The 25,908-nt window shown below is 32.2% G+C and overlaps 1 protein-coding gene across 1 annotated transcript in view; it reads right to left on the bottom strand.

Annotated features, from left to right (window-relative positions):
* Smp_149310 (putative loxhd1) overlaps positions 1-25,908 on the bottom strand; it is a gene marked incomplete at both ends in the record, with an annotated part of 62,152 nt that overhangs the window by 10,375 nt on the left and 25,869 nt on the right. The window contains 11 exons of the mRNA XM_018796645.1: positions 1,190-1,344; positions 3,714-3,879; positions 5,163-5,380; positions 6,815-7,001; positions 11,496-11,704; positions 13,505-13,868; positions 15,371-15,676; positions 16,399-16,694; positions 18,393-18,565; positions 18,604-18,832; positions 24,574-24,844. Of these exons, the coding sequence (XP_018651766.1) occupies positions 1,190-1,344; positions 3,714-3,879; positions 5,163-5,380; positions 6,815-7,001; positions 11,496-11,704; positions 13,505-13,868; positions 15,371-15,676; positions 16,399-16,694; positions 18,393-18,565; positions 18,604-18,832; positions 24,574-24,844 (2,574 nt within the window). The remainder of the gene's footprint in view (positions 1-1,189; positions 1,345-3,713; positions 3,880-5,162; positions 5,381-6,814; positions 7,002-11,495; positions 11,705-13,504; positions 13,869-15,370; positions 15,677-16,398; positions 16,695-18,392; positions 18,566-18,603; positions 18,833-24,573; positions 24,845-25,908) is intronic.

The following is a 25,908-nucleotide window of genomic DNA, read 5'->3' on the forward strand; positions in this document are numbered from 1 at the left end:
GCAACTGGTCAGTCTCTTATTGGCATATGTACATACTGTGCGTATTGCCTCGATGTTACTTTAATTCACAAGCCTTATAAGCGAAGATTGATAGTGGCTAGCAGTGGAATCCAGGACGCGCGTTTGGTCTTATTTGGGACTCGTCGGCTGGATGTACCTGCATTTCAGAGTTGATGTTCACTCTGGGACTAAATTAAAGCAATATCGAGGCAATACGTACGGTATGCACATATGCCAATAAGAGACTGACCAGTTGCAGTCCTAAGTACCAATGGGAAGATTCAAACAAACAGTACTAAGTGAATCTAAAACATAGTTTGATAAATAATGAGACACAAACTCGCAATACGATTATTCATATAAAGTGGTTTCATTTTTGACAGCTGAAATGAATCTATAAAGGCTATCTAATATTGTAAACAAGGTTGTATTGCCTCACGTTTATCTGAGAAAGCAGTGAATGGCAAAATAGAAACATAATAAAATAAGGTAAATGACTAAATGAAAGGAAAAACAAGAGCCAAAAAGCTCATGGGATGAATTGCTGTGGTTCTCAGATAATAATTTTGAATGTACTTACTGATGATAGCAAATTATGTGGCTACTACACTTAATATTAGAATTGGGAAAGTTATGATTTCATGTTGTCTCCATTAGATATTTATCTGTTTATTACATGAAACATGTAAAGTACGCTTAATATTCGTCATCAGGAACTTTGAAATAGGCAAAAAATGTGTTTTTGAAAGTTTTAAGTTTCAGATCTAGTCGGCTAAATATGTTTTTGTGCCAAATAAATTCTTTCATTCACTTAAACACAATCATGTTGAATGAATGTGATTAAAGGTAACATATTATGTTATTTTAATACATTTGACTTTATAATTGTTCCAGAAGTTGAACTGAAATTACTGTAGATTGATCCCTACATGTATAAGAAAGCAGTTTATCCTACTCCATCTAAATTAAATGTTAAAAAGACGCGTTTGATAGTTTTCAAGTGCATAGGTTTCTGGGTGTCTCTTCTCCTTCTAAAGAGAAGTAAGATGCTTTGTATTTTCTGACATAACCATAAATATATCCAATAAGCTTCAAAGTATTCACCTACAGACAAAAACGATATTTAGCATAAAACCAAGATTACAAGTTCATGAAAGAATGACAGCTTGAAACAAAGAAACAAACTTACTGAATTATTTTGAAAAGGTTTTTGATTCGATACCGTTTGTTTTAATAGTATTTCTCCTGAATCCCCATATTCACCAAAAAGTTGTACATATACATTTGCATCAGTAGAGCTGGCTGGCATGTTCCCAGTCTTAACAAATATATCCAAACATGTCTCTGGTTGTGCAAAAATAATGTATAATTATGTTCAAGTAATATATCAAATATATAAATATGTGTGGTATAAATATCAAGGTATAAAGGAATCTAATAGTTGAGTTCATGAGTAAATTGAAGCTAGACCATCATGGAAAACCTGAAGCATTGGACGACCGTTTCGTCCTAGTGTGGGACTCTCCATATGGGCGTACCCACGATCCTACCCCGCGAGATTCAAACTAAGGACCTTAGGTCTCGAGCATAAACGCTTAACCTCTAGACCAATGAGCCGAGATCCAACGATGTTAATTTCTAACTTCAAACGATCCATAAAATTAAGCCACCGTCTATCATTGTCTCCAGTGAGTTACTATCTCACAACAGACCCGGTTGGACTCCACTGGTCACTGCTTCTCATTAGAACTCTAGGAAATACCTGTTGAATCCAGTCACTAGTGGGCATATGATAATTATTATCAGGAGGGGGTTTTGTGGAGATTATAGTAACTTAATAGTTAAATTCATGAGTTAATTTAAGCCTGGCCACCATTGAAATCCTGGAAGCATTTCAAAGACTTCATTTAAAAATTTTATTACAGCATTTTTCATAACTTGAAGACAATACATTAAAGAAAAAGTCATGAAATTTTTATTAACTAGGCTTACATTAGCAAATATGTCATTTTATGAATTTAGTAGGATAACTACTTATCTCAACAAATTGTTTTAAAAAGATGAATGGGGACATTTTATTGTTTCATTTACTAACTCATTAACTATTAATAGCCATATATAGAATACTCTGAGGAAAGGTGAATACTATTACTCAGAAGCACTTAACAGTTTATACCAACAAACTTTATTGAGAACTCTAATATTCAATAAAAAATATGGTAATTACAAGTTGTACTGAACACCATTGTTTGTGAAGAAACGTAAGTTATATAAACTTAAATCAGTAATTATATGTGTTACGTTTTACAAATTATGAACTAAACACATGACATGATAAACGATTCGGCCTACTACAATTTTAAATGTTAACGCTACTCAGAATATTTCACTTCACGATAATATATAGTCACTTTAAATCACTGGGCATAAATGACTTTCTTATGCATCTAGAATTACAGAGCTTTACTTGCTTTTTCCTAGTTGTGAACATCTTTGAAACCATCTTCACTGTTCACTTGGTTTTACAAGTATTCATTCGACGAAAAATTAGACATTTTTAAAATTTTCCTATTGTGGTACTTAGCACTGAGTTTTATACATTAAGGAAGTGAAGAGGTCAAAGGTATGTAAGTTTATCTGATAAAATAATCCCAAAACCAAACAAACCAGAAATATAGAATGAAGAAGTGCAAACCTAGATTCGAATAAAAATATATATGTTAGAGTGTAATCAACCTTAGCAATCTAGTTTTCATAGACGATGCGCGGCACGGAGTATCGAAACGTGATCTGTTGATGTTACTTGACCGAGCGCGACTCTAGAGGATCCCACCGTGCGTCCAGTAAGTTAATATGAATGCTGAAGACTTACAAAGCTTTTTATTTCGAAAATTTACTTACCAATATAGAGACATGATTGCAATCATTATCCAGATAGTGGATTTACTACATGTAATATGCAGAAGTCCTGGGTAAAAGGTTTCTATTGCATTGATTTACAATGACCACAGAATAAGTAGAGTATAATAAGGTGTTAAATTATTAAATAAATATGTTCAGTTAGTAAAATAGTTTCATACACAATTAATAATTTGCTTCTAATAATTGATACAATGACGGTTTTAAACAGACTGCTTAACAAATAACCTAGTAGTAATATTACACACTAAATGTTTATACTACTTAAAATATTCCAGATAAGATATACTAGTTATATCCTTAAAAGGTACCACCTACTCACACTTACTAAAATAACTGGTTTCGAAAGAAGCAATTCGCCACAAACATGATATAACTCAACTTTACAATGGTATTCACAGTTACTACAAGTAGTTGAAGGAGATGTGAATTTTGTGATTAGCCATGGGGATGAAGAGGCATAATTGCCATTAACCTTAATCAATCAAGAGATAGTAAATCAATACATCATTTTGTATTTGTCTAACTCTTGTTCATTTCATTAAATGTAATTTGGTTCGCGAAATTTCACTCTTTGAATTACATGCTGATTAACATCGGTATGTTTTAGAATCTCAGTAGTCTAATTTAAGGCTTCCTTTATCTAAAGAGACGTATAGTCTAATAGTTAAATAAAAAAAGTTATAATTAAGTCAAAGACATAGGGGATTTGCTTTTAATTTAGAGTTATTTAAATTAATATTTTGTAAAACAATATTTATAAATAACATTTCAATTATCCATGTACTTAATACCTTTTAACTGAACGGTATCACCAATCATGGCCGGTAAGTCAGCCCATAATGATTTTCGTTTACCATATGTTAAACTAAGCCAATCATCATAAACAAAACGATATAATTGATTTGTATTAGCAACTGTTACTTCCACACAGCTCAAATTCCAATGCTTGTTTTTCCCCTGAATTAAATTAGCACAAATATTGTTATTAAGTAGATAATATAAATAACGTTTTGAAAATGATTTCTGTAGACACCAAATACAAATGTGTTGTGAATATACTTTATCTGTATTGTTTTCTTGATGATAAACATTCTTAAGCAACTGAAAATTTTATTTAAGTATACCCATCAAGTCATAGATTAAATGACTTGACGGTGAAATTGATTTCATTTTCATGATTGTCTAAATATATAATAAACTATGAGTCTGAAAGTCATTCAAATGTATACATTATTTAGTTTATATTTCAAAGCAACCGACGAATTACCTGAAACTCTAAGTTGTTCACTGACTTTCAGTCAGTAGATGAAGAAGACCTTGAACTATTATGTATTATTCAGACGTCAAATCTCATGATTTAAAAGGATTTACATTTTACTTATTGTCCCTCCTAAACACTTCGGTAATCTATGCTAGGGATGATCTTAAATACAACGAAGTATTGTAGACAAACAGCTTGAATACCTGGTTACAGAAGGGCAACCAAATTAGTACATCCAGAATAAATTGATCAACTCTCGCAACTTATTCTTTGTGTGAAGAGATTTATCCATAAGTCTGGTGTGTTACAAACATTTAAAACATTAGCTAGATAATTTATATAAGAAATGTTCCTTGAACTAAAAGACGTTCTATAATTTCTACGTTTTTCTTTTCCTGATTAGATTTTACCATTTATCTACATGATCTTGTCAGTGGTTAAAAAGAGTGGAAAAAAGCCAGGAGTTGATTTTTTCCTGTAAAATCACTCTTTCTTGTTTTACTAACTTTGCGAAGACATAATACTGATTCATAATTTTGAGTACTACTTTAGTGTGAAAACCAAATGCACCCGTCAACTGATTTAAACTCTAAAACCTACAACTCAAAAATTCAGCTTTCACTTATTGTTACTGATCGAGCCAATGGAGATCAGTTTATTAACTGCTTGTATTTACTCAAAATATTCACTAACTGACTAAACATATTATATCTTCTGATCAGTAGGCATTTATGGTTGTTGAGTGGCATAGTGTAACGATCAGTTTCGTCGGTTATCTGGATGATATAGTTGGTGCCATCTCTTAAAGATATTAAGTATTCTATGAAGAATATAGGCTAAGAGCCAAACCTTCCGAGTTTAACTGCATATGAATTTCCAGAGTATTGGAACATGATAGGTGCTTAAATTTAAAGGATACTAATTCCAAAATCAATAAAAAGTGTTTTTAGCTTATAAATGTATTTCAATGAAGCATCACCTGATTGTCATGTCCTATTCGCATCTTTAACAATTTTCCTACATCCTCCATTTCAAGACTAATATTATCGGTTATTCCTTGAGCAAATCGATTACTGGTCTTCTCTAGAATATAACAGTTTGTTACACCATTTGTACCGAAAATCTGAAGGTTTATGCTACAATCTGTCCCGGCCCTCTTGACATTAGCTGTAGTTATTTTCAAATGATAGGTAATTTCTGCGTAATAGAAAATGATTTGTTTTTAATTGAAATTATTAAAAGAAACTGGTACATAATAAACAAATACACTCTATTTCATAAAAAATTACTATTAGAAATAATTACTGAAATGTTGTAAAGTATTTGCAACTCAAGTGCAAGTGTTAGGTGTTAACATGCTGACTGAGTTAGATGGATTAGCTGTGAAGTCTCAGTTGTCTTTTTGGACAACACCCTCAGTCCTTACTTTGTGTAAAAATGCGGTTCTTGTTTTTTCTGTCAGTCTTAAATAAGTTGGATCGTTAGCTCTGATTTAACGCTAATGGAAAAATTAAAAAGCTCACCTCAAAACCAAGTGAAAGTCAATGACGTCCGGAAAGACAACAGAAGTTTCACAGTTAAACCTTCTAGATCAGAGGACTCAGCTATATCGTGATGAATAATTATTTTTTAAAATTTTGTTTGTTAGTGGATTTTTGATAGATGCTAAGGTTAACTAAATCTATAACTAACTATTTAAAATGTATTACTAGCTGTCTTTATTTTTAGAAAAATGATGTAAAAGCGATAACCAAATTGAGAAAATGTATAGTAGCGTTATTTGCTCGATTCTCATTAGTTGTTATCTATAAGTTATGATGATGTTAAATCCAAAATAAGGCTTAAAGATAGTTTTCACCAATCAATGATATCAGTTAAAGGACCGTTGAAATTTGGAAACACTTGACGACTGTAGTGTATTGAATTGACTTCACAAGCTATAAAAATGATTCTCGTTTAGGAATGGTAAAGCCAATGTATTAAATCATAACAACCTTGATTTTGTTTCATAAATCAAGTTGATTCTCCCAGTGTTATACATTCAAGCTGGGATCATTTTAAGGATGAACAATCTTTTATACTGGTTAATAGTCAATGGGTAAAATGGTCTTTTGATAGTAGAATCGCGTCAAAATAACTGTTGCTGTCAATTTATTCAATTACAAATGATAGCATATAACACTAAAGTCCTCTATTCATTATGTTATATCCCTGACTTAACGTAAGATACGATCCAATCCTTGATGAACTTATAATCGACATGATCACATAATCTAGTGACCTTAAGGTTTAATCACTAAAATTCACAAGGTACTAATGACTTCCTATTACTAAAGTGAGGTGTGAATTATCTGTATTGGTTTGTGTTAATCTTCTGAATTTAATTTATTTGAACTATAGCTAGACATCTACTAAGAATAAAAGTTCTATTTATATTGTAAGTGCATCTAAATTAAAATCTATATTGAACAGTGTGATGCCTGTTAAAATATCAGGTATTTTACTTTACGATTAAAAGTGAAACGATTGATTAAGGTGTGTTCTGTCAGTTTGGCGCATACCAACTAGAATAACAATAAAATGAGTATAATTTGCATTCAGATAAATTTAACGAGATTCCTGTTGGCTCACTTGGTTTAAATTTGACTATATTTGTATTCGAAATTTTCAGATTACAAGTTCGTTTTTTATTACCACGATTTGTGGATAGCCATTCCTTACAGTCAAATAGATACATTTTTCCAATTGTAGGGAATGACAGGTATAAAGATTGTATGTACCAACCCATCGAAGGACTTTCTGGAGCATCGTTCCCAACCTGCAGCAAAATTATGTATTAATAAGGAAAAAGCAAGAAATATAAATTTCAGTAACGAAATCCTATAACAAAGCTTGCGATTTACAAGGTATTTTGTCATGAGAACCTAACTCAATAAAGGTCTGGTCTAACTTCAAGAATAACCAGCTGAATAATTTGAAAAATTAATCTATAGATGATTGACAACAGATGGATTATAAACCTAAGTAAAACATTGCTATAAACGCTATGAAGTCTTTCAATTGATAGCTGTGGAAAGTTAGAATGCAGTCACTTGAGAGTTTTAATTTTATGACTGTAAATTGGTTACAATGATTGTATCATTTTTAAGTCAGACGGGTCCTATTTTGGTTGAAAGTTTTAGTTATTTGCTTGCTTGATAAACTTCATGATAGGAATCTCTGAGTTTACTAAACTGTCACTACTTATAGTAGTAATCGATTGCTCATTCAGTGGTGTTATCATAGTGGCGATCCAAACAGCTTCATATTGCTGTATCATAATTATCGTCTAAAAGAAGTGATGATGCAGTCTTGTATAGAATTATCATGAAAGTTATGGTAGATCTGCACTCTGACGTATACTCTGGTCTGTAGGTGAATGAGGAAAGATTCTGAATACATCCTGAAATGTCCTATCATCACATCTCTTTGTAAATGAAATTTTTAGTCTAGACAAATTATAAATATTTCTAAAGACGTGTTACTGTTATTATGTTATTTCAGACCAACCTGTATGCTAGATTGTTGAAAGTAAAAAACCTTGTATAATCTTATCAGTTGATTACTACGATTGGGATTTAATTGATCATCTTGGTGTCTTGTCTTATCTTAGCTTACAAACATATTGTTACTATGCTCAAAGGCTTTTTGTATTAAACAGTATCTGCTTCCTGATTTATTTAACCTGAATCTACTGTGTAAGTTACTTTCTTCATCATTTGTTTCTGAGAACTTGAACTTACGTCCCAATGTAACATAACATAACAATAAGTTCTTTTGATCAAACTAGAAAACGGGTCGTTGAATGACATCCTAAATAAGCTGGATTTTACTGTTAATACATAGATGACACACTAAGCATATGTGATGAATGTATCGATAAACAAGAGCTGTTGAACTGTTTCGATAACGTCCACCTAGCTATTAAATTCACCAGCAAAAAGAGAGATGACAATTGTACAGCTTTCCTTGATGTTCTACTTTTCAGAAGGATAGACTTACCTACTTATTCATTTACACTTGTTACCTATCATGGAAGGGCATAGGCCAGCCATCAGCATTCTCCACCCAACTATGTGCTGAGCAATACTTCCCAGTAGTATCCAATTGTTATTCATCCTTTTGATGTCGGCTTCATGTCCTGATGCATGTGTTCTCTGGTCTTCCACTTTTCTACATCCCTTCAGGATTCCAATTTAACGTTTGTCTCGTGATGTATTTTGATGATTTCCAAAATATGTGTTCTATTCACTTCCAACGCCTTCTCCTAATTTCCTCTTCAGATGGAAGCTGGTTTGTTCACTCTCGCAGTAGACTGTTGCAGATGGTATCCGGCAAACGGATATTGAGTATCTTGAGTAGACAACTATTTATAAATGCTTGTACCTTCTTGATGATGGTTGTAGTAGTTCTCCAAGTTTCAGCTACGTATAGTAGGACTGTTTCGATGTCTTATTGAAGATAGTTGTTTTGAGTTCCATATGTTCATCAGTTGTAGGAATGTGGCCCTTGCTTTGCCAATCCTCGCCTTTACGTCTGCATCCGATCCTTTTTGTTCATCAGTGATGCTTCTCAGGTACGTCATTGTTTCCAAATCTTCCAGAGTTTCTCCATCAAGTGTGATTGGGTTGGTGTTCTCCATGTTGTGATTCAGGAACTTGCTTTCCTATTTGTGTAAGTTGAGGTCTACTGATGCAGAGGCTTCTACTACAGTCGTTGCCTTGACCTGCAATCGCTCATGTTTATAGGATAGAAGAGCCAGGTTATTTGTAAAGTCCAAATCTTCTAGTTACATGCAAGCTGTCCTTCGTATTCCGTGTTTTCCCTCAGATGTCGAGGTCCTCATAAACCAGTCAACTATCAGAAAGAAGAGAAAGAGGGAGAGTAAGCAGTTTTGTCTGACTTCAATCCTTAATTGGCATTCCTCCATGCACGACTTTGCATTGTAGTCCGTCGTATGAATTATGGATAATGTCGAAGAAGGTTCCATAAAGTTCTCCTATTTACTCTGTCAAACGCCTTTTCATAGTCAGTAAAGTTGATGTTTAGTGATGAATTCCAATCAACTACTTGTTCGACGATGATCCGTGGTGTCGCGATTTGGTCTGCACACGACTGACGCTTACGGAATTTGGTCTGTTGATCTAGAAGTAGGGCGTCTATTGAGTCTCTCATCAATCTTTCAACAACACTCTGTTGAAAAGCTTTCTCGGTACCGATAATACTGTGATGTCTCTGTAGTTTTCACATTTTCTTAGTTCTCCTTTCTTTGATATCTTGATGAGGTATCCCTTTTATCAAACTAAAACACGTGTTTCTCCTACCGAATCTCCCTCAATAGAACGTGGAGCATGTTTGAAGTTACTTGTATGTCTAACTTATGTGCTTCAGCTGGTATATTGTCAGGTTCCGCAGAACGACAGATAGTTTCATAAAAAGAAATATATTTTGAAAAAACTACATTGACTGATCAGTAAACCCTTTTCCATAGCTTTAGATGCATGTATTCAATACAAAATAAATTTATTTAAATGTCTCAGCCACAGAACTAAACTAATATATTCTGAATATAGTGTATGTACCGAACTAGATACACTAAAGAACACATTACGAAATAATTTCGTCAAATAATTCTTACTAAAATGTATTTTAAAAAAACTGTGACTCGGTCGGCAAGAAGAAACCCTTTATCTAAAACTGGGCTTTAAAGTGAACATATCGGGTAACATTTTAACACATCGACTAAAAAGATCTGTCGAAAAAACATTTCGCGTCTCCATATTACATAGAAATTTCTCAACTAAACCAGTACCTAAACAACAAATCAAGGACAGATTACCGATGATAGGTTCCTCCATGTGTGTATACGAAGTCAAATGCTCTTGTAGAGATAGTTACACAGACCGTACTCAGAAGGCTTTGCGTGCTCGTAAACGTGTACTAGCATGGTTGGGAAAAGAAGTTACTAAATCGATTAACAGTACCATTCTTACTCCCTTGAGAAATAGTGAACATCATATTAAAATAGATTGAGCTTTCTCTAATTCATATCGATTTCTAAAGAATCTACCTTAAGGAGCTAGATTACGGCTACTCTACATAGCTGAAGCTATCTGGATCAACTCCAGAAAACCGAACCTATTTATCCAGAAAAGATATATCCGAACTCTGTATTTACCGTAGTCCACGACTGGATTCCCCCTCGCAATTCCTTTTGTGTTTAGATCTCATTCTTCACATTCTTCTTTACCGATTCACATGAGTTCTTTTATGTCGTAATGACCTTTGTAACATCCCTCTTATTACATATTATATTCACACAACGATATTATTATCATTGTTATTGTTTTCATTGTTACCTCGATTAAGAAGGTGAAATTCTCCTACTTACAATTTTATTCACACGAGTTTTTTATTTTATCATATTACTATTATACTGATTGTGACTTGACACTTTACTCCAAATCATTCTGACCTTTAATAAATAACCTTTCTAATTTACAAATAACACAATTTTGAAGTATTTGAGTCGTAACAGATGCAAACATTCAGCATTTTTAACAGTTAGCATTTTCAAATTCAATAATGCATGCCTTATTTTGGCCTTTGTAAAATATCATAATTCTGGACTCATAATTTTAGAGTCTGATGATGAAAGTATTGGAAACAATTGTTCGCTCAAATGTTCTTTATTTTTGAAAACCTAAAGTCTTAAAACAATAATTCAGCTTATACAATTTCGTACTTCAAGTGAACTCTCTAGTGGACAGGTTGTCACTTTGTGAAAGTATAGCTTCAAAATACTCTAAACTCATTACTCATTATTACAATATGAACAAAGTATACAAAGGTGCCAAATGCTCAGTAGTAAAGATATGCCTTAAGTCAGAAAAATAAGGGAACTACTAACAATGGAAAAGGAGTTCAGACATCAAAGACTTAATAAGATTATTGGCTGGTTCTATACGGTCCCAACTTTAATAACGACCTATAACCAAACGAAATTTGTGTGTTTAATCAACCTAAAGGTAAATACTTGTTATTTGTGGAACATGTATGAATAAAAGTAGATTTAACAGTCTTAACTGTGACAGAATTCTCGTGATTATTTATTTCATTTAATTCACAAAGGAATAAGATAAATTACTCCTATTGTGTGGATTTAAATAATTATTTTGTACCAAAGTATTTGTTGGACATTCAAAATGACTAAACTACAAACTTGTGGGTTAAAAAACACTAAAGATAATCAGGTAAAAAAAGGAAATCTCACTTGTATTTCAGTCAAATCATTAAGTTTAACACCCGCGAATCGAAAATACCTTGTAGTTCCCCTCTTTAACATTGTTCTATTATAACAATCGCATAGAATAAACTTTTCTGAATTCATTTTATCTTTATCAACACAGCTAATCCACACAGGACCAGGTGTTCCAGCTTTTCTATCTGAACCAGTGATAACCGTAATCAAATAAGGAATAGCTAATGGTATGGAAATTCAAAACAGAATGAAGGATTTTTAAATAATTCATTAAAACCTGTTAAAAATAATTGAATGGATAGTTTTCATAGGTAATTATCATTTAAACCTTAAAAAGCCAGTCTAGATAATAATAATATTTAAATAATCCATGGATCTCTGTGAAGGCAGGTCTGTTATTCACGAGGTAGATCAAGACGTTAACATTGTTGTGTTCTGTTTTATAATGAGTGAAATATGAAATATATGTGAATGTGCTTAAAGATCAATCAGCTAGGATGAAATAACTGTAGATCTTGAACAATAAGAACAAGTAAAAATTAACAGATCTAAATAAAATGTAACAAAATAGTGATTAACACGGAAAATCAGACAGCAGGAAAGGGGAGACGAGTGTGGTGTGTGTTACTGATGTCGACAGATATAAGTAGTATGTATCATCATTCGAAAGCGAAATACCTGGCTGCAAAAGGTTAAGAAGATAAGAGAAAAGAGAACGAGAACAAAGAATGATTTGTGTGGAAACGAAAGAACAATGAAGTCTAAGATGATTGACTGATATTTGCAAGTTTCAGACAAGTGACTGACATTTTGTAAATAAAGTATTTACTGTTTGGTTCGCAGATTTTACTAAGATGTTCTGTAATTTTGTGTTCAAATACATTCGATTGTAATTTAATAGTTGAATTCGTAAGTCAATCGAAGCTAGACCACCATGGAAAACCTAGAAGCACTAGACGGCCGTTTCGTCTTAATATAGGACTCCTCGGCACTGCGCATCCATGACCCCACCCGTGAGATTCCAACCCAGGACCTATCGGTTTCGTGCACAAACACCTAACATTCAATTTTCACCACTTGTGTTCTCGTTCACTACAGTAGCGTTGAGGTTGTTTTAAACAATACGGAAGGATAAAAATCGTGAAGGAGGGATTAAATAATTAAACATTACCAAATAAACAGCAAAATAACAGTAATTAGTATATTATCAAGACTACCAGTTTTTCTTCTGGATAATGTGAGGTTCTTAGCGAAATTAACACCATGAATAAAAAATTAGGAAGCTATTGTTTGAAAAATACGAGTTAAAAATAACTACTTTCTAAGAGGCTTTTACAAAAGTAATCAAGTGGCTGGAGATGTCATGTACTATTCGTGATATACTATAATGTAATAATGCTATTGTAGTCAATGTGAAGTCAGGAAGGGAAATAGCAATTTAAATGTGCTTTGTACATACCCCTAAATCGGGAACTTCAAACTGCTATGTTTAGCATTATATACTAATTGTTCGAAGAAAGTGAACAGTTATTTATTATACGTTATTATTTTTGTCTCATTATTTCATTGAACCAGAGGAAAAGTCATATTCTCAAAGTTCATAGAAAATAACCTTTAAAAGGAGAAAACTAGTGGTTTTATTGGGGAAACATTTTTTCGCTAATTTGTCTCTAGTTTTTACTTTATTAGCCATTAACAAAGTCAATGTTTGACTATGCTCTTAGTGTTGGTTCTGATTAGTAACATGTGAATATCAGAGTATTGGTATAAACATTTTATACTGCAACTAGCATGTAAATGAATCGCTTTCAAGTTATTTTATGTACGGATTATTGTCATATGATACAATGAATGCATAGTTATCTTCATTTGATAATCATTTGGGGATATAAGCTTTTAAGATGTTCAAAAATTGGACTATAAATTAGCAAAGCTAAATATAAGTAGTCTATGAAAACAAAGAAGCTGAAAATTTATAGCAACATTGAGCTGTTAAGAAAAGATTTTGGAGTATTAGTTACTTTCAAGAGCTTTTTTTCCTTGAGACAAATCCTGTATTAACTTATGAGGCACGATATCTTTGGAAGTTTTTGGTACGATACCAGGTAGATCTTGTGGTTTAATGATTTCAGCTGAAAAAAATCTATCCAAGACTTTTTCGTCATGTTCAGTGGATAACCAAGCTTCACAATTAAATATATACTTCACTAGATGATGAGTTTCGTTGGGTTGATCTTTTAAACCATGGACGCTTTGAGATTTTGAAATATTGAAGACTTCAATTGTAGATAAATACCATGAAGGATTAACACCTGAATTATCATGTCTTATGCGCACTTTGTTAATTTTTCCCAAATCTACTATCTCCAGCTGAAATACATCTGTCTGTTAAATAACAATAAACCCAAAAGCATAAGTTTTACATTAGGGAAAAAATGTACACAGTAACATACTTTTCAATAAATGAAGACACTCTGATAAGAGAAAAGTAAGCAACTGATTATATATATATATATAATCAACTTAATTACATCAAACGACATGACGAACTGGACGTAAGCTCTGACCTGGTAGTATCTAGGTTGAAGATATGATTAAAATTCATCTGAAATTAACCTGAAATAGGAGAGTACGTGTTAGACAAAGAGTTAATGAAAATGAAACTTTTTATAGGAACCTAATAGTTCATTGCTCACTATAAATAAGCAGTGATAGTTCAATGGTCATAGCTCAAGTTACCTCACTACTGTTTAAACATTTTATAGTCGGAAAACTAGAGAACTATCATATGGAAAGTGATTTCAGTGGTGTCGATGCTAAGTTAGTGTTTTCTCATCGTTAATTAGACACAGTATACGTAATATTCAACTAAAATATGAGTTGTATACATAGGTCAAAATTACTAAACTTTGATAAGATCAGAAGACAAATATCCACTAAATAATTATTCAGTCATTTACATGATTTGGCTTATAATCTACTTATGAGTAACTTTATGTGAATTCTACACAAAGGAAGACAATGGAAATACTAGTACTTATGAGTAAATTACATTGCAAAAAGCAGCAAAGTAGTATTTTCGAATGGATCATTCCAAATTTTAAGAAAAGGAAGTGTTTAGCCACTAAATCCTAAAACAGGACATTATAATCTATAGAAGTGAAATTAGGACTTTTATTAAATTTAAATGCGGACAAACAGATGAGGCAAGATTTAAGATATCAAATTCCACTGACTGATGTGAACTACTGTTATATTTACTTCGTAAACAAATGATGGTCCTATCAAAAGTTTGGTAACTCTACAAAGTTTGGTAACTCTACAAGCATAATACCGTTGTCTTAATGATACAAGATCAATAAGTTGAGAATTTCGAACTTCTAAATACGCATTTATTTCCAGCATCCATGTATGACAAAATAGGCATTGTGTGTGGTAAGATAATATGGAAATGGACGTTACAGCGAAGATCGTTAAATTAAGGAAGACTCAGCTTTTTATGATCAAATAGCTATATATAAGACATAGCCACACACGCACCTGAGTGCACACACTTCAAAATGTATGTTTATATAAGGGAATAATCAACATTGTCAAGGTTACAGAATAACCAATAGAATCGGAATAGTTAGTTTGTTTCAAGCTGGAAAATTTGCTTGAGGGTTTATATAGATACAAGTATTTTCAGGTATTAGCGTTAAATTCCGTGATTAGTTAATGGTGCATAGTATTTCCTTATCGCGTAACTAGATTAGGAAATTACCCAATAATTTTACACTTTCAGTTTTTGTAAACCAAATTTTACTCGGTGAAAATGGAAGTAAGAAACAAAGCTCTTTAATTTGTATGTCAGTCAGTTAATGGAAAATTTGTAAATGTACACTAACCTGTCCACGTTCAAACTTGTTTCGATGTGTTAGAGATTTCGTCAATTTACGTTCACCACTATCACCATTTTCTCCAAACAGTGTGATGTAAACAGAGGCATCAGTTCCAGCGTAGGCCTTGTCACCAGTCGTTATCCTCACTTCATAAGTATTCATTAACCATTTTGGTGATAATTGTCTTTCAAATTGTAATACACCATTTTGGTCTTGAAGCATATGACTTGGAATTAGCTCACGTTCTAATGCAGCTTGATCCATATTACGTGAAAGCCATTTATTACATGGGAATATGTAGGTAACGAAGACCTAAAAGTATTTACACACGTTAATTAAAAAATTTCATATAACTTTAGTTCATTACGTTATATTTTCATGAAATTACTCGACTGATGTTATTTAACAAATCATCTTCAATGAGTATCAGGATACCTATGGTTTTGTGGATCTTTTTGAAAATGAATGTCGTTTTTATATATTATTTTAATTATTCGAAAGAATTAAGCTTACAAACGGAGTTCCATAATAATTTGAGGCATTTAAATACTTTAATAAATACTTAAAGGGAATGATGAACAAATGTTAATGAAACTGGTGATAGTAATGTCTTTTTAAATGTAGTTAGGTAAATAAGCTTGACAAAAGTTAATAAGGGACATTGTCGAATCAACACAAAATTATTAAAACAACAAATTTCAAAGTAAGATAAAGTTTGGATATTTTTGAATGACTTTTATTGATTTCAGGACAGGGTATTTATATTATCTCTATGTAGGTGTCATAATGAGTTCAAAAATCTGGTACTTATGATTAACTTATGATAGTGTTTTGGAATGCATTTACCTGATGTAAGTATTCGATTACATAGTTTCGTTACACAGATATTTATCAGTCTAAGTCATCAATAAATTTGTATCGAATAGAATTAAAGAAATGTCAGAAGTATTTGATATATGTAGGAAGCATTTTTCTAATCTTTGTTATAAAAATAAAGACAAGTAGACTATGCTAATAAAAAAAGCACCACTTACATATTGATTTGTTTTAATTTTCCTGATCTCAACTTTATTCAAATGCCAATCTGTTGAACTACCTTTATCATTATGCCATATTCTTAGTTTACTGAATGGTTCTTGTAACTCTTCTAATTCCACATAAAATGTGTCAATTTTATTACGTTGAAATCTTTGTTCACTATCATTATTCTGATGTAGACGTCTTATGGAACTTGGCAAACTGTCATTTCCGTACAGTTGAATATATACACTACTTGTTGTTTCTGCGCCAGAAATATCACTTGTAAATGTTTTGATTTGATAGTTAGTCACTAAAAGTGTACGAAAAATACAACAAATACTTTAACGTTAGCAGTAATTTTAATGTTATGATTTAACATTTGAAGTTACTTGAAACTTTCCTTTTGTCAAAGTATTATGTATAAAACTAATTTGGTTTATAAAACGGCAAGAGAGGATATGACATTATCATAAGATGTATCTCTTTCGATGAGTGATCACGTATCTATTGAAACATGACACGATTGTGTAACCATACGTCAAATTCATTTCTGTACATCGATTCTGCATTTTCAATCAACAGTTCAATTAGTTCTAAACTAATATATTACTTTCAGTACGTGGTTTTGTGAAGATTATAAGATTTTCTAAGTTTTATTCAAGGAATGATCATATTTGGATACCAAGTGAAAACTTAGAAATGCTAGGTGACCTTTGTGTTGTAGTATAGGACTCCTTATCAGTAATCATCCACGACCTTTGCATTCAGGAATCGAACCATGGTCGGCTCAGTGGTCCAGAAGTTAAGTGTTTGCGCGCAAGATCCGTACTAGGATGAAAGCAATTATCTAGTGTTTTCAGATTTTCACTAGTATTCTAAATAACATCAGTTCGTGATTTTAACTAGAATATTTTTGTTTGTTTGACAATAGAAATATACGAGTGTCAATGTTTTAAAGAAACATTTGCTTGGATAAACTACAATTAAAATTATTTGCATTTACTGAATCAGCATATATTTACCTACTTTGGTTGCTTATCTTTGAAACTGATATTATCATGATTGTATTAAACCCAGACTTGGATTCGGCAAGAGTATGATAAATTGGATAATTACCTATTATTATAGTTTTTTTCTTAATCAATTACCACTATCCATTTTATTTTAATAAAAAATGATGATATAGTTGTGTAAGTATCGAATATGTCAGTAGTGGTTTGTTTTGTCACTTATATTAAGAGTCTGCATAAAGATTAGTGAATGTTCCGGATGATTAGTTGAGCATTGATTAGTTCAAATGAATATTACTTGGTTACATCATCTCACGATAAATCTAAATTTACTGAAATATCAGCCCCCCTCACGTTAGTGTACAACGATATAAAATAGTTCAAATACTATAGTATTTCTGAACACATAAACTTCGTACATACACTAATGCAGGTTGACGATACGATACGAAAGTCAGAGAACTCTAACATGAATAATGGCTTAATCAGTCATTATGTAAGATGAATAAGGTATAAATCACGGATAACCAATTAGAGCGTAAAAGTCAGTCACACTTAAAAGCGCACATGATATTTTTAACAAGCTCAAAGATGACAAAGTATATGGAAAAGTTACAAAATGTCTGACCAGGTTAAGATGATACATATGACGGTCAAACAAAATTAGCCATCTAGGCGTGTGGTAAGAGCTACTATAAGCCATTGTTTGAAGTATTTTAGCTAGAACGTTTAAACATATCCTAATTAACTTGATATTTGGTCCAGCGAATGGGTTACTATGCTAGGATTCCAATCCACTTATAATCACACAATTGAATTTCATTCTTGTACTTTCTCATAATTTAACTACATTTTCTGAATGTAACGGAATAAATTTAAATAACACTTCAAACGAACTGTATCGGTTATTCAACCAAAACGTTAAATAAGTAACATGAATACATGTTCTTATGTTTAATTATGTAATTTACATCTACCAAATGGTAATATTTACTTACTAGGTTTAACAAATGATATATCTTTCGGCTCGGGATACAATATTAGTTCAGGTTGTTGTGGTGTAATGAATCGGTTGCATTCAAATTTCCATAAAAGTCCTAGTTTTCTCGCTTCCACTTCAACACGTTCAACAAACCATCTGGCAGATCCCACAGCTGTATCATGTTCAATCCTAAAGCAATTTTATATAGTTAAATTTTCATTTCTAACCTGATTTTTTTAATATTGCCAATATTTATTGCTTTAACAATAAAATTTGCAATTTGACCAGCTTGGAATTTATTCACAAGTATATCTTCTTTTCCATAATATGCCTTATAAAGCCTAATATTCCCGGTAAAATCTTTGTCGCCGTAAAGTTGTATTTGAACATTAGCATCTGAACTAATATTGGATTGGGATCCCGTATGAATGCGTACATGATAAATTGTACTTTGATCTGTAAACAAATGATTGTTACAATATCAGAATTCAAAAGAAGTTAATTGATTATATTGCAGACTACTACTTAAAAATGTCCTAATAAGCAGGACTTATTTGTAACTTATAAATCCAATCATATGATTGGATTGTCAATAAAAATAAATTTATGTCGTCCATTTACAAGAAAAGTAAAGTAGCATAGGTTATTCTTATTTTTCATTCTCAACAAATTATCTGTACGTTGTTAAAACTCTGATGAACATTCAACAGATTAAGTTATGATAAAATATGGGCTAAAAACTATGTCCTTGATATTTTCTAATGCACTCTGTCACCTCATGAGGTATCTAAGGATGTATTTATATCTAAAGCTTCCCATGGTTAGAATTTTATTCCGTTTAATAGTTCAAATTGTTTACGTCCTTACATAAATAAAGCTGTTTCTCAATACCGGTTCTATTACTTTTCGCTGTCTATAAACTCGTTCTATAAGTATAAGCTGTGAATGCATTTGGATGTAATAGTTTTCTTGATTAGATCCATTATCTTAATTTAAAAATGATAACACTTAGATGCTATTTTTATTAAAAATCAACTTAACATCATTTATATAGTTGAGATCATAAGTCCATTGAAGCTAGACCGCCATGGAAAACCTGGGAGCACTGGATGGCCGTTTCGTCCTATTGTAAGACTCCTCATAAGTGCGCATCCACGATCCCGCCTCTCGAGATTTAAACCAAGACCTATCAGTCTCGCGCCAGAGCACTTAACCGATAGATCACTGAGCCGATGGTCTAGCTTCAATTGACTCATGATCCCAACTAAATAAAATTACTAAAGTCTCCAGAAAACCCCCTTCTGATTAACATCATTTATATTATTCCAATATGTTCAAAATTCACGCGGATTTTTTAAACAACTCTGTTTTTATGGTACATAATTTTGTTTAACTTTATCAGAACTCATAATGAAGAACAGTGTTAACAGTTATCAGAAATTAGCCTTGATTTGTTATTACTGCATAATGTTTTGAAGGAATCAGTTAAATTCGTATGTTGTTTTCCCAGTTTATATTGAACTTCAGAAGTTAATGTAAAATCAGTTTAATGGAAGGATTTTATCTTAAGTTGGAAGTAATTACAACAGATAGAATGATATGTTTTTTATATTGGCTGGTCAATCGGTGTATTTTTCACAATTATATAGGAGCAAGTCTCAATTGGAATAGTTAATCGTTAATACCTATTAAAGAGACGCTAAACAAAGTGGCTCAAAATCCCTAAAATTATTTGACCTATCATAAGTCTGAAGATAACTTCAGCAGATTGTTTCCTTGAAATTAAAAACCATGAGTTTATATATTCCTGTTGGTTATCACTGCTGAATTCAAACAAAGATAACCGTATTGCAGTATATATTCAAACCATACGAAAAGTCATAGTCGCTCAAGTGATTTTATGGTTTGTCAATACAAGGGATCCCTAACATCATTAACTAAATTTTAACCGCAAAAAATTAAGTTCTATTTATTGTCTTTCTAAGTTTCTTAAGAATATATAATGTGCATATTCTTATCGGAATATAAAGCAATGTCAATCATATGTAGTTGAATTCATTCTCCCGCACATATTGTTTTGGTCAGACATTGTTTTCACTTATGTAGAAATGTATAAGCACACATACATACACGGAAACTATATATGTATATACTGGACTTTAAGTACATATTTATTACTTCCTTTATAAAAATGATGCTTGTAAACTGTATATCAACTCTGTAATTTAGATTTAATTGTTAAGGTCTGCTGGTTCTTCTGATCTTATTTCCATTCAACCTAAACTTGAAATCTAAGTAATTGTAAATGCATTTCGATCAAGGTTTTCAGTTGCGAAATATCTCAATTAATATAGGTTAACGTGATGCATGTATTAGTTGACTATCTGCTCTATGATTCACTTATTATTTTATGGAAGTGTCTATCAGCTTCATGATGTCTCCAAATTATTGAAGTTGGGAACGAAAATTAAGTTTCCAAATACTGTTTATAAATAAAATGAATAATTCATTGAAGAAATCTTTTTCATTGATTTGTTTTAAGAGCACTACAGTTGTAACATGGATTACTAAATGACAATCCAGAAGTCTTTTTTTATACACCATGTGTTTGATGATAACCACATAGTAGAGAACTTATCCGTTGAAATTATTCATAAAACCAAACGCGATCTATAGAATTGTGTACCCATAAACCTTTTTCACATTTAAAGAGCGTTGGTGATGCGTAGCTTAAAACCATTTCTGCATGCACAGAAACAGTTTGTTAGATCAGTATGTTACGGATCTTCTATCTAATTTCATATATACTATATCAGTCCTTCTCACACCTTATTTTAAAAACATGTATTCTTCATCATCCTAAGATCATACGCAATCTCATGATTCTTAGTTCATGGGTTCCCGATACATTCCACTAAAATTCTTTTTTGTTTTTGTTTATTAACTCACTGATGTTGTTATATTATAACTTTTAGTCCATCTCTTTCCTTGTTCATTATAACCTTTGTTCACCTACTTGATAAAATCTTGGTTTTGTAGTTGTTTACTCCCTCTCTCTTACGCTAAGTATTCTAGATGTTCAAATAATAGTTAACTTGGTTAAAAGTAATTTATAATGATATGAGTGCATCCATGGATTGTTTCCGTATCCCATTTTCCCTACTATGATTTTTCTCTGTCCTGTCCCCATTTATCTAATCGTTTATCTTTCTTATGTGTACTTTCAGAATTCATGCTGTTGTGGAGTGTAACAACTTGAAGTATGACCAATATTTTGCTAGTTAATCAAAACTGATCTCTAGTAAACACTTGTTTTTCTTGTAAATAACAGTACCTGAAAACAAAGAAGACTTAATTTTGTGTGTCAACAGGAAAAGTATCCAGATGTTTTGTTTACCTTCAAACTAACCCACTCATGGCAATAGTTTTTGGTAGCAGCTCACAGTTTTCAGCCCATCAAAGTTTCTTTTTTATTTTCTTTTACTGTTTATAGAAGTTTTACTTGATACATTATTTTTCAAATGTTAACAACGTTTATTTTTCATTGAGAATAATGATTGTCACCATTTTCTTATATCCTGTCATGTGAAACATTTTTACTTCAACAGATTATACCTGGTTTCTTTAGTTTCTTAAAACAATTTACCAGTTTATCACTCAAAATAGCTCGTAAAAATGTATAAATAAAGAGTGATAATATGTTCAAACTGAGGATTTGTAGATAATGTCGAGTTTTATAGTTAACGTCATGGAATGGACTTAGCCCGTCAATCATTGAAAACCATGAAGTAATGGACAGTTATTTTGTCTTAGTATCAAGCTTCACAGAAGTAAGCAACTGGAATTGGATACAGGACTTTTAGGTCTAATAGTGGATGCTTAACCTTGAGACTAATAAGCTAACACTGGTTTATACACTCAACTTCAAATAATATTAACTGATATTTCTGACAGCAATCTACTGTACAGACTATTAGATAACGTTCAGTTGAAAATATATCAGAATTCCAAATTTGTTTTAGTCAGTTGGATTTATATCATTAACACAATATAGTCTAACTTTCTAAAAAAGTTTGTTTCTCAATGTAATGGTTACTGGGATTCAAGACCTTTTTCTTACAAAAACCAACTATGAGACTGGATTATTGTTCATATCAATACAATTAGAGAGGGGTAAAGGTTACTACCCGTAAAATTATTCATTCCATGCATTAAAAACAATATGCTCAATTTAGTTACATGACAGAAAGCACTATTTTATTGAAACATCCACGATCCCGGTTTGCGAGATTCGAACCCAGGACCTACCAGTCTCGTGCCAAAGCACTTAACAGATAGACCACTGTGCCGGAATCCAACAGTGTTAATGTCTAACTTCAACCAATCCACGATGTTTGAGCAACCATTCATCAATTGTCTTCAGTGAGTTGATATCTCTACAACAGACTTGGTTGAACTCCACTGGTCATTGCTTCCCACTAGAACTCAAGGAAACATCCCTTGAAGTCAGTCACTAGTCAGTACATTTTATTCAATATATATCAGAAGTGCATTTATATATTTATACTACTATTTTGTGAAGTCATTAGGTGATGGGTTAATGATTGAACTGAGATTTGAACGATTTATTTCAAATATAAACTTGGTTATGTACATTATTATACAAATGTAACGACTGAAAAGTAATCATAATCACCTAAGCTTTGTAAGATGAACTGTTGAAAATTTGATTAAGGAAATTTTTGAGCTAACATTTTCCATAGTTCTTGTTTTTAAATGAAACATCATGTCACTATTGCATTACACCAACTGGCTAAAGCTTTAATTATGAAATGATGTTAGAATTATGAGTATTTATTTTTACATAACTTCCTACTCTGATTAATTTACATTTATCTATAGATACATAATATGATGGGGGATGATTTTTATGTTTTGTTTCCATAGTTACAATGATACATATGTCAAAAGAGATGACGAAACTAAAAAACACTCATTTGTTTGTTAACAATTTTCCTCTAAAGAATATCAGTTTCTACACCTTTATCTCTCCTTGTTTATGACTTATCATCTAAAAAAATTTCTTCTGGATATAAAGAAATCATTATAGATTCTCATAAATAAAATGTCTTATTTGAAATTCAAAAATAATAAAATTAAAGTAAGTCGACCGATTGTGAAAGTTTAGAGCAATATCAGTAAGGGTATGTATACCTTTTTTCATTTCGAATGACTATTAAAATAGTCGATAATGACGACTTGCTTAGAATTGACATAACTGAATGTTGGGCATCCATTTAAGGTTTATCGTAACACCAGTAACTGTGCAGAATTATATCGATCTCAGTGAATCTTATTATGAGTGAAATTCTTTCTTTATCTTAACTAACTAAAATACTGAGTGAAATATACTAATTGAAGCCAATTTCTGTTGATGACAAAAAATATGCAATTTCAACCATTCTGAATTATGTCATAATACATTTCTAAATATAAATTACATACATTTATTTATTTACTTGAATATATAAATATTGGTACAAAGGGGCATCGAATACATATGCGCCATTTGTGTGTGGGCTATGATATTATCCGGGTGCCCAAACCGAAGCAGGTGGTTTTCTTAGGGGGTCACACCCCGAGCCTTTGACCTAAAGGTCTGATCCACAAAGTATTGGAGAAACGTCAGGAGATGTGGTCACATGGTAGTCAGTGACCAACAATTGGTTCACATGCCATTTGTTCCTCCAGGATCCTGGAGCCCATGTGCACCGACGGTTTGGAATCAGGGTATTCCAACTCCCCTAGGTAAACCCTCCATATCCACCGACTCGGTGAAGGGGCTGGGCATTCAATTTTCGTCCTCTTAATTTCGTAAACAACATCCCCTCCGGGAGAAGGCAGTGAGTAGGACACCCCTGACAGTGTCTTTACACACCTGTCCATGTGAGAGCATTTGGAGAGGGAGAGCGGACTCTTCCCACTTTCGGCCGTATCATGACATTCTGGGGAAGTAAGTTACATAGAAATTTCGGATTATGAATAGAACTGAAGATAAATAGTACATTTGGTAGATGTCAGTTTCATCATTATTTTGCTTATTTATGCAAAATACTGTCAGATATTCTCTTGTTTAAAAGTGGTGAACTACTGAATAATATGTTTAAACTCTATTTATTATGTAAATTGGAACAAACCTTCTAGAATAAGTCTTGAATCGTCAGAAATATCATGGCCAGACTTCCATCTTTCAAAAATATTTTCTGAGGCAACAGAAAGTTCACGAATAACCAAACCATCTAATCTTGTTGCAGATAACCATTGATAGCAAGGAAAAAAATATTCCATTTTCTTTTGTTGAATACTTTCACGAATCAAAATATAATCTAAAAACCAACCGGGTGCAATACCTGTGTTGGTATGTCGTACTCGAATCTTTTTTAATGACCCCAAACCGACTGCATTTAGCTGAAACCAATGTAGTATAAATAATGACAAGTTTATATGTAGGTTAAAGAAGCCAGGACTTAATATGTTTAAAAAAATACTGATTACATTTGCCACTAGAAAACGTATGCATAGATATTTTCATATTTTTATTACATTGTGTGTTCCCGCGATAACTTGTATTTGATATTATCTAAATGCTTAAGAACGAACTCTACTTCGTTATTGAGACTATTCAACATGTTTTAACTCAATAAAAGTACTCATATCCAAATCATACTTCGAGTACTTCTTACTTGGACTTTGATAAGTGAATACATTTTATACTTTATCAATCCTCTGGACATTATTTCATTAAAAGACTAATATTTGAGCGAAGAATATTCTTTTCGATAAATTCTCTTATGGTTCTACAACTATATATCCAAATTATTAATCCGAAAAAAAATGGCCAGGTTAAAGGCAAAGTACATCGTTTAAAGCATGTAAGTTTAGGATCTTAAAACGATTATTTCATCGTTTGAAGGGAAAGGTACTGGGTTCGAGTCCCAAAGTGAACATCAACTCTGAGATGCAGGTATATCCAGCTGACGAGTCCCAAATAGGACGAAACGCGCGTCAAACTGAATTCCACTGCTAGCCACTATCCATCTCTGCTTACCATGATTTTTTCATTAGTTTATAATTTCGCTTCAAATAAAAGTCGTTTTTTTTTAGAAAACATGAATTCACAGTCTGTATCACCAAGAGATTGATCTTTCTTATTTTAATTAATTGCTGAAAACCAAATCGCGATTTTCGTTTCACTACTTCTATACACTATGAGCAATCTAAGATTTCAAAAGAATATCCATTTGATTGTATTACAATAATATTTAAGGAAATAATCCGTCTAAATGAGCGATAAACATTTCGAATGTATTCAATAAAAAGTCACTAATATAAAATGGACTTGAAAGGGTTCCAGTTGAAAACGATGAATTATACCGTATTTCCATCTGATAACATTTATAACAGCTATGGATTATGGACTCAGTGGCCGAGTGCATAACGCGATAGCGTTTGAAGCGAGGGTACTGGGTTCG

This window comes from Schistosoma mansoni, chromosome 4 (assembly GCF_000237925.1).
Source record: "Schistosoma mansoni strain Puerto Rico chromosome 4, complete genome".
In the NCBI taxonomy this organism is placed as follows: Eukaryota; Metazoa; Platyhelminthes; class Trematoda; order Strigeidida; family Schistosomatidae; genus Schistosoma; species Schistosoma mansoni.